Source organism: Trachemys scripta, chromosome 15 (genome assembly GCF_013100865.1).
Source record: "Trachemys scripta elegans isolate TJP31775 chromosome 15, CAS_Tse_1.0, whole genome shotgun sequence".
NCBI lineage: Eukaryota > Metazoa > Chordata > Testudines > Emydidae > Trachemys > Trachemys scripta.
This window is the reverse complement of record NC_048312.1, coordinates 16158895-16172771: the sequence shown is the minus strand read 5'-3', so window position 1 is coordinate 16172771 and position 13877 is coordinate 16158895. Positions and strand designations below refer to the sequence as shown.

General features: G+C 40.7%; 1 protein-coding gene across 6 annotated transcripts in view; it reads left to right on the top strand.

Moving 5' to 3' along the window:
* The window catches only part of TANGO2 (transport and golgi organization 2 homolog), a 79278-nt gene that overhangs the window by 22676 nt on the left and 42725 nt on the right, over positions 1–13877 (top strand). For all 6 annotated transcript variants that reach the window (XM_034791117.1, XM_034791122.1, XM_034791118.1 and 3 more), the window contains one exon: positions 1207–1326. In XM_034791117.1, the coding sequence (XP_034647008.1) occupies positions 1207–1326 (120 nt within the window). The remainder of the gene's footprint in view (positions 1–1206; positions 1327–13877) is intronic.

Here is a 13877-nt window from a genome sequence, read left to right as displayed (position 1 = left end):
ACTCTGAAAACTTTCACACAGGGGAAGCTGTCCATAGCAGTGGAACAGGCTAAAGCATGCTCAGTTAATAGGGTTCTAATAATTGTTTGTTTCAGCTGTGACAAAAAATAAGGTCATGGTGCAATTTTATTACCAGACAAGTTTCCATTGGGGCAATGTAGAAAATATTTGAAAGCCCTTGTGAGTATCTGATCTGTAAAGAACATTTGTCATGCCTCTAAACTTGGTCAGAATTTTAAAAGTTACTGGAAATGCTGGAAACAGTGTTCATCGAAATGTACTTCTGTTCCCACTCCGTTAAATATATACTCTGTTGCCACTGATATTTCCCCCCTCTACTACATCACCTCTTTTCCCCCCAGTTTTTAATAGGTAGCTCTACAGAAAAGATAGCGCTTTTAGTTTCTCATCAAACACTTTTGATTACACTTTTCCCAGCTGCTTCTGCAGTATACATAAGTGTGCTTCTCTAAGTTTGCTTTTGAAAGAAAAAACCTTGACAAGAATGTCTTGCCAGATTTGTTGGTGCAGACCAAAGAGCATCACTGTTGCACTGTACTGGCAACAAGTAGAAAATTCTGAGGCCAGGTCTACACTACCCCCCTAATTCGAACTAAGGTACGCAACTTCAGCTACGTGAATAACGTAGCTGAAGTTCGAAGTACCTTAGTTCGAATTAGTTCGAACTTACCTTGGTCCACACGCGGCAGGCAGGCTCCCCCGTCGGCTCCGCGGTACTCCTCTCGGCGAGCTGGAGTACCGCAGTCGACGGCGAGCACTTCCGGGTTCGACTTATCGCGTCCAGACTAGACGCGATAAGTCGAACCCAGAAGTTCGATTTCCAGCTGTCGAACTAGCGGGTAAGTGTAGCCAAGGCCTAAGATAAAACCTTGGTCTTCCCTGTTTTGGCAGGAAAGTTAGTGCTCTAGGTACTGCTCCTAGAATATATCAATATTCTCCTGTCACTTGTTTTTTTGCCAAAGTTCTGAATTTAATTCCTATTTAAGCAACACTTGAAGTGACAATAGTGAGGAATTTTGCAGACAAACTATCCGTTAAGACAAACATGCCATTGAAATCCTGTTGATTTCAATATGCAATGCTGTTAATGAGAACTGCAGGAACTTTAAACTCCAGAATGGATGTAAGGTTATGCTTCTGGAAATTGCAATGTAATTTCCTTTATTGCATTTATTTTGTTCACAGGTTGTTGCAATATGACCTTCTACTAACCCTTTCGGAAGAAGCAAGACTTCACCAGCCGTTACCCATGTGCATACTTTTCTTCAAGTTTGATCCTCGTCCAGTTTCAAAAAATGCATACAGGTAATCATAATTGTGGTTAAAGCAAAAATGCTTTTCTTTTCAACCTTAGTTTGATACTTTTACTTTAACCCTGGGCAATAATGCCTAGTCTCAAATTAGAGTCAAGTGCTTCAAATTGTGCTGGTATAATGCCAACACTCCATGATGTTGTTTACATCTCTTTTAAGTGAAAAAAATCAGCCTGCTCTGAGCTGCATTCAGCACAGTTTCCATAGCCAATAGTACGCAAGAGAGTGATGTAGCTATGCCACAGTTGACTCCCTAACCCAGTGGATCCAGGTACCCATTTGCAGCTGGGTGATGAAGCAAGGAGGTGATGAAGCAAGACTCCAACCAACAACTTCTAGGATTTTAGCTGAGCACCTGAACCATTCCGCCACCATGCCTACTAGCATTGTATTACTGTTATTTTATTTATGCGTAATGTATTGGTTCCACTTGACCCTAACTGTTGCATATCGTTCCTAGAAGCACAAGAACATATATGGATCTGTTTACTATCTGTGGGGTCAAATAGTGGACAAATAATTTTAGACTTGTATTAATGTCTCTGCCCTTTTTATGTTGAAAAGAAAATTATTATAGCTCTGTTGGTACAAAGGAATTGAGAACTAAAAACGTAATTATCCATCCGGTGCTCTGTCTGCATCTTGCACACATCTGAATTTTTAAAAGTAAATAGGATTGTCAGGAATCCCAGGACTTGTATTGAATTAATATGTCCAATCCATTTCGTCTGTTTTCTCTATCCACGTTGATAGCAAAAGGCAGGTGTGTCAATTTGATGATGCCTCCAGGGCAATCCCCCAGGCCTATGTTGTAATCATACTTATTTGGAATGTTATATGACAAGCGAACTTTATGCCACAATCTATATTTAAAGTAATATTTATTTGCTTGCTATGCGTTACACGAAGTTTGGAACTATTGATTGCTGGCAGGAAAATAACTGGCTTTCATTGTCAAAATAGGAAAGAACTTTTGATCCATTATGGCCCAAATTCTGCTGAGTTACCTAATTTTACTGAAATCTTTTTCTCTTGGATTGCTCAAACCAGTCAGCCAGAGTACTCAGTATAATGTAGGGATTTCCAATATGTTTAATTTTTATATAAATGTGCAGTAAATAATTTTAGGCTCAAAATATACAAGATCTTGGTGTGATGCTATACCTCATATTCTTCCTAGAAATAGTCTGATATGAATATGGCATAACTAAGATACCTTACATGACCCATCTTGCATAAAATATATCATTTGAAAGGTTATGATTTGCTGAATGTGATTATCCAATTTGTATAGATGCATCATTTCTGTATCTGAAGTTAGGAATATTGACTATGTAACAATTACAACTGTGTGAGTACTTGGGGGAACGCCCACCAGACAGTAGGCAATCAGCCTGGATGAGCCATTTAAGAAGGACAATAGAACTTTGAAGATACTAATCTCCCATCTTCCTGAGATGTTGCTTTGACACTGCAGGGTCATCTGATGATGTCACCAAAGTACCATTTTGGATACTGCTGATATTTTTCCACTAGAAAAAAGGATTTTTTGTCTTATGTAAATCCTACTTAAGGCTAGGAAGTGAGTCAATCAGGGCTCTTCTCCATTGCTTCGCGGCCCAAGGAGGAAGACTGCTGAAAACACCTGAAGAGACAAAGAAACTAAACTGGGGAAAGGCAAGGGCTGAGTCCAGGCTGAGACAGGGGTCTAGTTTGTAAAGAGAAATAACTGGCACTCTAAGCTGCAGAAATTCTGTTACCTGCCAAAAACAACATTTAGGATGAAAAATTACATTTTGTACCTGTTTCTTTTGTGAATTAAGCTTAGGTTGTGTGTGTTTTTATTTGCTCAGTAATCTGCTTTGTTCTGTTTGATATCACTTAAAATTTACCTTTTATAGTAAATAAATTTATTTGTTTGTTTTAAAACCCAGTTTGTGCAATTCATATCTGGGGGGGGGGGGGGGGGGGGGAGCTGTGCATATCTCCCTCCACATTGAGGGAGGGGGCAATTTTTATGAGCTTATGCTGTACAGATCTCTCTATACAGAACAAGACAGTATAATTTTGGATTTACACCCCAAAGGAGGTGTGCACGTGAGTGCTGGGTAAAATCCTGAACTGAATCCTCCCACACAGAGCTGCTCGTAGTCTGTCTGCAGCTGGGTGTGGCCTTACCTGTATTTGTGCTAGAGAAGGCTTGAGGGCCTGGCATAGCAAGGACAGGGTGAGGAAGCCCAGGCTGGTGGAACGGCGGGCTCAGTGGAACCCCAGCACATCAAGTGGCATCCTGGACAGAGGGTCCAACCTGTCACGCTTGGCTCAGTCTTTTTATTTTTTTTACACAAAATGTACTTTTAATCCATTTAATTTTTTTTAGTGAGAAAAGGATGGAAGAAATACATTTTTTTTTTTTTTGTCACCAATCTTCAATGTTCATTGGCACCTTTAAATAAAAACGCTAGGCAAAATTTTGATTTTTAAATGTTGATCAACAATAATACTTAGCTCTCCAGGTATTTTTTATCCCTAAATCTCAGTTTTACAAAGAATAGCGAGTGTCATTATCCCTATTTTACAGGGACAAGTCACTTCATCTCATTCCTTGGTTTCCTCTAGGTCATACCCTGTAAGTGTCAAAATTGGGAATAATAGATCTCCTGATTCTCTGGACATTGCCCTAATCCTAGGCCCAGGTTGCCTCCATAACACCCTTTTTGGAGGGGGTCATATGTTTAAATTTCTTATGTTAAAGTGATAGTGTTGGATACATTAAAATGCTTAACTTGTTTGCATTTCCACACTCTAATACTTTTTAAAAAGCTTGAATCAAAATACTCCTTGCCAGTCTTGTTCTTTTCCCTGTGTTCTGAATAGAGAGAAAATGCACTTTCAGTGCCCGAACACTTTTCTGTGCATTATCATACTAGCAGTAATTAATTGTACAGCCAGAAGGGGAGCACAAAATATTTTTTGTGGTTCACAACTTTTTTAGTTTCAAAGAGATAGGATTGGTAGCTACTAGGGCTGTCAATTAATCAGTCAACTCACGTGATTAAAAAAATTAATCGCAATTTTAAAAAATCATGATTAATCGCACTGTTAAACAATAGAATACCAATTGAAATTTATTAAATATTTTTGGAACTTTTTCTACATTTTCAAATATATTAATTTCAGTTACAACACAGAATACAAAGTGTACATTGCTCACTTTATATTACTTTTGATTACAAATATTTGCACTGTAAAAATGACAAAAGAGAGTATTTCAGTTCACTTCATACAAGTACTGTAATGCAATCTTTGTTATGAAAGTGCAGCTTACAAATGTAATTTTTTGTTGTTGTATAACTGCACTCAAAAACAAAACAATGTAAAACTTTAGTGCCTAAAAATCCACTCAGTCCTACTTCTTGTTCGGCCAATCACTAAGAGAAACAAGTTTGTTTATGTTTATGGGAGATAATGCTGCCCGCTTCTTATTTACAATGTCATCTGAAAGTGAGAACAGTCATTCACATGGCACTGTTGTAGCTGGCATTGCAAGGTATTTACATGGCAGATATGCTAAATATTCATGTGCCTCTTTGTGCTTCGACCACCATTCCAGAGGACATGCTTCTGTGCTAATGATACTTATTTAAAAATAAATAAAGAAATTTGTGACTGAACTCCTTGGAGGAGAACCGTATGTCTCCTGGTTCATGGTTTTACCCGTATTCTGCCATATATTTTGTGTTATGGTGCTCTTGGATGACAACCCAGCACATGTTCATTTTAAGAACACTTTCACTGCAGATTTGGCAAAACACAAGAAGGTTCTGATATCAGATTTCTAAAGATAGCTACAACACTTGACCCAAGGTTTAAGAATCTGAAGAGCCTTCCAAAATCTGAGGGATGAGATGTGGAGCATGCTTTCAGAAGTCTTAAAAGAGCAACACTGATGCAGAAACTACAGAACGCGAACCACCAAAAAAGAAAATCAACCTTCTGTTTGTGGCATCTGACTCAGGTGATGAAAATGAACATGCGTCGGTCCACACTGCTTTGGATCATTATCGAGCAGAATCCATCATCAGCATGGATGAATGTCCTCTGGAAAGGTGGTAGAAGCATGAAAGGACATATGAATCTTTAGTACATTTGGCACGTAAATGCCTTGCGACGCCAGCTATAACTATGCCATGCAAACATCTGTTCTCTCTTTCAGGTGACATTGTAAACAAGAAGCGGGCAGCATTCTCTCCTGTAAATGTAAACAAACTTGTTTGTCTGAGCGATTGGCTGAACAAGTAGGACTGAATGGACTTGTAGGCCTTTAAGTTTTACCTTGTTTTATTTTTGAATGCAGTTATTTTTTTGTATATAATTCTACATTTGTAGGTTTAACGTTCATGATAAAGAGATTGCACTTCAGTATTTGTATTAGGTGAATTGAAAAATACTATTTCTTTTTTTACAGTGCAAATATTTGTAATAAAATAAATATAAAGTGAGCAGTGAACATTTTGTATTCTGTATTGTAATTGAAATCAATGTAATTGAAAATGTAGAAAACATCCAAAAATATTTAAATAAATGGTATTCTGTTATTGTTTAACAGCATGATTAATTGCGTGATTAATTTTTTTAATAGTTTGACAGCCCTAGTAGCTACTACACTGAAAATATACCTTCTCTTCAATTTATAATCTGGATGAAATTCTTAGCTAGCCAAAAGGCACTCTGGAATTTGTCCATTTTTGTTCAGGCAGTAGAAGCAATGTGCAAAGATCAGGCATGGTGCGGCTTCATACAGATATTGTAATGGCACTGCCTATCTTTGTGTATTAATAGAGGACTTATTTCTCTAGGCCTGCTGATCTGGCATCTTTTCCAAGCACTAAATACATTCTAAAAGCAATTTAAAGGAGAGCAAACTTTTTTTTAAAAAAACTCTAATTGCAAAATAAGACTACATAAGCAAGCCAGGTCAGATTTGAGTTCTGACCTTAACTTGCCCTATTGTGTCTACTGCGAACATTAAATGTTAAAGTACTTTTCTCATCCTGCAGTAACTTTGGGTAAATGCTTGGTCTAAAATCACTACTTCAGCTCTCCTCACCTTTTGACTGCTGTCTTTTTATTGCTTGGGTGTCCAAATGCTGAAAAAGATCCATGAGAACTTGTCAAGATTATTCCAGGAGGTCCATGCGATACTTTGTTTAGATGCTTTTCATTAAGATACCTTTGGAAATCACATTGTAGATACATTCAAAAAGTGTAGTGTGCATGAATGTTTTGGTTGTTCTTAACATCACTTCAAATACCAAATCTTAACCCATGAAAATTGGGATTTGTAATACAACACCGTCTCAAATTTTAGATTTGGCTCTAGAGTGCTGCAATAAGTAACAATAATCTTATCTGTTCTAGAACATGTGGACATTTTTCTGTTTGGAGCACTTACAAAAATACTTGCAGTGGAAATTTTAGCACTTTACTTTGTTTCAGCATGTCGAAGGACTGTCTGAAATGGATCTCTTCCATGGTTCATACCAGTGGATTACACCATATTGCAGGTCAAATGACTAAAACTTGCACTAATGTGTATTTGAGATAAGTGATTCTCATGTTTAAAAATGCTAGTTAAAAAGGATATTCTTTCTGTTCTCTGAAAAAGTGTACTGTCAAGATTTTCTTGTGATGTGCTAACATGTTGGGAATGTATCACTGTCACAGGCCCAGCTAAGCTCACCATGTTGTGTTTGGACCCATATGCTGGGTCAGTGTGCGTTTAGCTTCCCTGGATCTGAGTAGGCTCCACCCTGCCTCTTTCTTTGGCCTCTGGGCTCACTTCCTGGGCAACAGATATACATGCAGAGTAAGAAATACTCGTATGCCATTCTGTTTCCTCACCACTCTGTAGCATTCCTTGGGAATTTGATCAATGTCCTTACAGGGTGCCAGGTCTCCTCTCCTGGGCTTCATTCCTCTCTTTTGTTATGGTCAGTGAGAGAGTTACTCAGAGCAGACCTAGTTTTTATAACCTTCAGCCCCTTGTCAGGTGATCTGTTGCTTAGTTACCAGCCCACCTAGGAGAAAGGGTTTCCGTGGATGGTAGCCAGCTCTTTGTCCGTGGGTGCTTCCATTTCAATGGAAGGTCATCAAGGTTTAATGACTGTCTATTGTTAGGCCTCTACTAGGTGCCAGAATTACTCCTGACACCTGTTTCAGCTCCATGAGGAGTCTACAGAGCCAATGTGAAGGCACAAAACAGTTAGACTCAAAATGGCTTTTACAAAAATCAGATTGATATAGTTACATGCAAATGTATACTAATCTGTCATAACTGACCTTAACATTCTTTTTTAATAGATGTACTGTATCTAGTTTAATAGAAATAAAAGGCTGAGGAGACTTGTTGGATTTGCTTGTTCATTTTCCCCCATAACCAGTGCAGGGCTATTATCTACAGTTGATATTCTCAAGCAATAAACACATTCACCTATAGGTGCCAACTCTGTAGGTGCTCCGGAGCTGGAGCACTCATGGAAGAAAAAAAATAGTGGGTGGTCAGCATCCACCAGCCAGAGCTGTTTGGTGTCACCTCCAATCAGCTGTTTGGTAGCTTAGGGAGGGGTTGGGGAAGTGTGCAGAACAGTGATGGTGGGTGGAAGGGGCCTCTGGGAGGGGCTGGATGGGGGGGGAAGAGGTGGAGCCAGGGCAAGGCATTGGGAGAGGGGTGGAGCACTCCTGGGAAAAATAAAAGTGAGCGCCTATGCATTCACCACTACCCTTGGGAGGATTTTACATTCTAGTAACTTCATTTATGGAGCGGTTTGTCTGACAGTTTTTATTAGTACTGAATTAAATACAAAGCCTAATGTGGATTTTTGTCACACGCTATTAGACCTCTGCCCTGTTGCACCTCAGAACTTGCTGATTTGCCCTTTATTTGTACCCTTTGTCTACAGTCTTTTTATATCCAAGCTGCTTTGTTCTTTTAGTGTAACTGAAGCACTGTATCATATGCTAGGGAATGCCTACCTGGACTATAATAAAAAGTGGCGTGCTGGCATCACATCTTACCTAACTACACTATGCATATCTTATGAATAAATATTACAGGTTTCAAGCTTCAAAGCTATAATCACATAATCTTTTTTATTATGGAATTGAATTATATCACAGGAAATTGCTTTAATGGACTGATTTGTCATGTTTTCATCTCCCTGCCGCCACATTAAAATGTTACATAATCTTAACACAATTGAAATATTTAGTTATTTTTAGGATTGATATAATTTATTTGGTCATAAGGGTCATTTAAATTTCTCCTTTTTTGTATGATTAGTGTGTTACAGGAGACAAAATGAACATGTTTTAATTTTAGCAGCACTCTGTAGTGTTTGAATTAAACTTTTAGTTTCTATTATATGTATTGATTTATTGGTAAGTCTTAAGAGGTTTCATTTTAAATTGCATTTCAATTCAACAAACAAACTATTGTTTTATGTCTTGAATTTTTGAAACTAGCTGGAGCTTCAGGAAACCACTGCTTCCAATTTAGCTTTGAAAGCTAGATATGTTTGTTTATTTTTATATAAAATACATTTTTATGAATGTATATAAGAGAGTTCATTTACATCTAAGCAAGATGACAATTTCTAAGCTAAGATTCTAGAGTAGAAATATCCAGAAGAGAAGACACTATGCAACACTAAAGTCAAAGAATTATCATGGCAATTAAGTGGCATTCAAAGAGGAAAAAACATATACTTTGTATTTTTCATCTGGGATTTGTGAGCTCTCTGTAAATAATTAAGCGTCGTGCTCTCATTAAGGACATCACTGTAGCATTAACTTACAATTTCTCTGCGCTTCCTAGCTTGCCTCCATTTTAATCTTTCCATGTAGTATTTTAACACAGAAATTGACTAGCAATTCATGTTTGGGATTTAAAATGTTAGGAGGTCCAGAATCTTGTTACATATAATGTCAGTAAATTTTTACACAGAACAAACAAGTGAGATCTTATTGAGCTTTATTTTGAAACCAGTTCTGTTTCATATATTGTGAAGTGACTTTGAAAATGGAACTAGATGCATAGGGCCGCCAGTGTACAAAATTGATTAACCCAAAGTAGTAAGGTGACTGTGAAGAAGATATTGAAATAGGAATATTTGAAAAGGCTAAGGAAATCTACATTTACCAAGAAGCTAGCATTTCATTTTTCATGAAATGTCAAGTGACACAGTGGGAAAGAATGGGGCAAGTACAGTCTATACCAAATTCTCTTTAAAAAAAAAAAAAACAACAAAAAAACCCAGGCAAAATGGCTGATGGTGAGCAATAGTAGGAAGATGCTGTATGTAGGTCACAGTGCACAGCTGCAGCATGGAAAGTCAGCAGTGGTAATGTACATGTATGTATAAAGGGAACAAGTTTTGTGTGGGAAGGAGAATTCCAAAATCTTATACAGAACTTTAGGAATGTTTTCAGACACTTAACTTAAAAGGCATTCAGGTAAAGCAGCGTGATATAGTGAGGGGTAACTAGATTAATTCATGATGAAGGGTTCATACATAAACCTCTTATACTTTGTGGTTGAGGTTGCACAAGGGAAACTGTTACAGATAGGGATGTGATCTGTTCTGTGGAGTGAGAGAATATAGTGCAAGGTCATTAAATGAACCAGGGAGAATTATTAAGAGTGGTTCTAGACTCTGTCACATTCCAATAATTGTCATCCATTTGATATAGAGATAGATAACTATTTTAAAGCAAAGGTCAGTGTGTAAAAAATATAGATGTGCAATTGCCTAAGAGCGTTGTATATGATGTAAAGGAAGGAATGGACTACGTGGGCCAATAACTTTCTCTATAGAGAGATCTGACTTTATATAAACTTTTACAAACAAAATGGGCTCCACTCTTTTAAATATGCAAGTACGTTTACTGTTTATGAAAGTGAAGCACCAATAAATAGCCCTACAGATACAGAATCAGTAGATGTATTGTAAACTCCCCTTTTCCACTAGCAAAAGTGCAAGGGCCATCCACCTATACAAGGCATGCAAGAATCAATAATTCAAGATTTAATGCAAGGATTGTGTGTAGGTAAGAGCACTCTTGTGCATTCCATGTAAGACACTTTCACTTTTTCTGGGATGGGCTATACTGGGGGTGGGCAAACTTTTTGGCCCAAGGGCCACATCTGGGTACGGAAATTGTATGGCAGGCCATGAATGCTCACAAAAGTGGGGGTGGGGTGCGAGAGAGGGTGCAGGCTCTGGGTGGGGATGTGGGCTCTGTGGTGGGTCCAGAAATGAGGAGTTCAGTGTGAGGGAAGGGGCTCCAGGCTGGGGCAGGAGGTGGGGGAGGGGGCTCGGGCTGGGCATGTGGGCTCTTGGGTGGGGCTGGGGATGAGGGTTTGGGATGCAGGAGGGTGCTCCGGCTGGGACCAAGGGGTTCGGAGAGCAGGAGGAGAATCAGGGCTATGGGAGGGGATCCGGTGTGCAGGCTCTAGGCGGTACTTACCTCAAGCAGCTCCCAGAAGGAGCAGCACGTCCCCCTCCGGCTTCTATGCGGAGGCACAGCCAGGCAGCTCTGCACGCTGACCCGTCCTCAGGCGCCGCTCCTGCAGCTCCCACTGGCCGTGGTTCCCAGCCAATGGGAGCTGCAGGGGTGTCACTTGGGGTGGGGGCAGAGTGCAGAACCCCTTGGTTGCCCCTATGTGTAGGAGCCGGAGGGGGGACATGCCGCTGCTTCCAGGAGCCAAGGTACGCACAGAGCGGGGCAAGCCCCCAATCCCCGCTCTCCAACTGGAGCTCCCGAACGGGGCAAGTCCCAGACCCTGCTCCCCAGCGGGAGCTCAAGGGCTGGATTAAAATGTCTGAAGGGCCGGATGTGGCCCCTGGGCCATAGTTTGCCCACCTCTGGGCTATACTCTTCTCACCAAAGGCTTGAGTTTCAGCAGAATATGTTGTTAGTACCACCACAGTGGGAGTCTTATGTGAATCTAACAACTCATAATTCTATCTTCCCTATAGTGCCATTTACTTAGAATTACAGATTGCTAATTGCACACATCTTCTACTTGTAAAGTGTTTCTGAATCTGTTCTAGATTTTCAGGAAAAAATGGTTCTTTTCAGAATGCTACTTTTTGGTAGTGCAAGTGCTCAATACATTTTAAAACTACAATGAAACTTTAAATTGCCTATTGACTTTTTTTTAATGAAGGGAAACCAAGATGATAACTGCAGGACATGTGCCTGCCTCTCTCTCTCTCTGCCTCTGTGTGACCATTTCAAGATACCACAGATTCCTACAGTTCTGCTTATGGGACCAACACAATGCTAAAATAAGCGCAGTAAATAAGATTTTGAACCAAAAACAAATACACTGAACCTACACAGTGCCAATAAGCTGCCAAGAGACTATTTCTGTTTTGGTGGGTGAGGGAGAACCAGGAATAATTTTGGTTTTTCTAGGTCTGAGATAAATTAGCTAATGTTATTGGCAAACCAAATGGTAATTGGTATTAAAGCTACAATATTGAACATAAAACTGGCTTAGATAAATGGTTTACAAACATTAGTAGTCATTGTACCTATATTCCAGTGAATTAATTGCTTTCAGAATAAAGGACTCTTGTGGATCACTGAAATTACTTTATAACGAACAAATACATTAAAAATAATTGTCTCCGAGATCACCCTTAAAATACTTAAGAATTTGCTCCTTCTTGACTAACTTTTCACACTAAACTTATTGGGCCTTTGTTCCCCCCATTCTTTGCATTGGCATGAAGAAGGCAGTTATTTGCGGTCATTTAGTGTTGTTAGCTTGTGGGGGCTTTTTTGGTAGGTGGGTAAAAACATTGTGAAGTTATGCTTAAACAGTTAGGGCTTTCTGTGAAGAAGGAACTATTCATTTTTAGTAAGCAGTGACACTTTATTTTTAAGAATCTCCTATCCCACATTATGTATGTACATGGGAAGTCTTTTATATATTGATTTTTCTGCTTAACAAAACCAGTTCTTCTGTCAAGATGATACTTTGTTTTATCTGTAGCAGAAAAAAATCATATTGGATAGGTAGGTTCCTTCCAAATTGTCCATTCTGGTCAATTTCACGGTCAGATGATTTAAAAAATAGTAAATTTTATTGTTTCAGCTATTTGAATTTGAAATTTCACAGTGTTGTAATTGTAGGGGTACTGACCGAAAAACGTTTGGGGTGGCGTGTTTGCAAGGTTATTGTAGGGGTGGGGTCATGGTACTGCTACCCTTACTTCTGCACAGCTGCTGGTGACGGCGCTGCCTTCAGAGCTGGGCTCCTGGCCAGCAGCCGCTGCTCTCCAGCTGCCCAGGTCTGAAGACAGCGCCGCCGCCAGCAGCAGTGCAGGAGTAAGGATTGCCTGTATGGTATTGCCTCTCTTGCTTCTGCGCTGCTTCCTGCAGTCAGCAGCCACCGCTCTCTGGCCGCCCAGCTCTGAAGGCAGCAGCGTAGAAGTAAGAGTGGCATGGTAAGGTATTGCCTCCCTTACTTCTGCGCTGGTGCTGGCAGGGCGCTGCCTTCAGAGCTGGGCACCCAGCCAACAGCTGCTGTACTCCAGCCAGGGCCGGCTCCAGGCACCAGCCGAGCAACCTCGTGCTTGGGGCGGCAGATCCAAGGGGCGGCATTCCGGCTGCCCTTTTTTTTTCTTTTTCTTTTTGGTTTGCCGCTCCGGCCGCCCTGTAGGGGGCAGCGGCGCAGAGGAGGGGAGCGCCTTGCAGCAAACTCGGCAGGGCAGCCCGTGTCCTTCCCTCCCAGCCGACCGGAGCAGCGCAGAGCCCTCCCGGCAGGCGGCACGGCGGGAGGGGCCGCAGGGCGAGCGCCCCACTGAAGCCCTGGACCCCCCCCTCTCTCTGCCCCCCACTCCCTCCCCCTACCCCTCCACTAAACTGGGTGCGCACTCCGCTGCACGTCTGCAGCACAGGGAGTCCCCCTGCACCCTGGCTCCAGCCGCCCTGCAGGTTGTTGTTGTTTTTTTTCTTTCTTCCTGCTTTTCTGCTCTGGTGTTTGTTGTTGTTGTTGGTTGGTTTTGTTTTGTTTTTTGCTTCGCCGCTCCAGCCCCCTGCAGTGTGGTTTTTTTTTTTTTTTTTTTTTCTTTGGGCGGCAAAAAAGCTAGAGCTGGCCCTGCACCCAGCTCTGAAGGCAGCGCAGAAGTAAGGGTGGCAATACTGCGACCTCCTCTAAAATAACCTTCTGACGCCCTGCAATTCCCTTTTGGGTCAGGACCCCCAGTTTGAGAAATGCTGGTCTCCTCTGTGAAATCTGTATAGTATAGGGTAAAAGCACACCAAAGACCAGATTTCATGGGGACACACACACAAGATTTCAGGTTTGTGATGCGTTTTTCATGGTCGTGATTTTGGTAGGGCCCTATGGATAGGGAAGAGCTCAACAATGCTAAAGTGAAGCTAATCTGCATACTTGCATTTCTATAGGAAGTTTGGATAATCTTAATAGCCGGATTCTCAATATAGACATGGAGTAATTATTGCCAA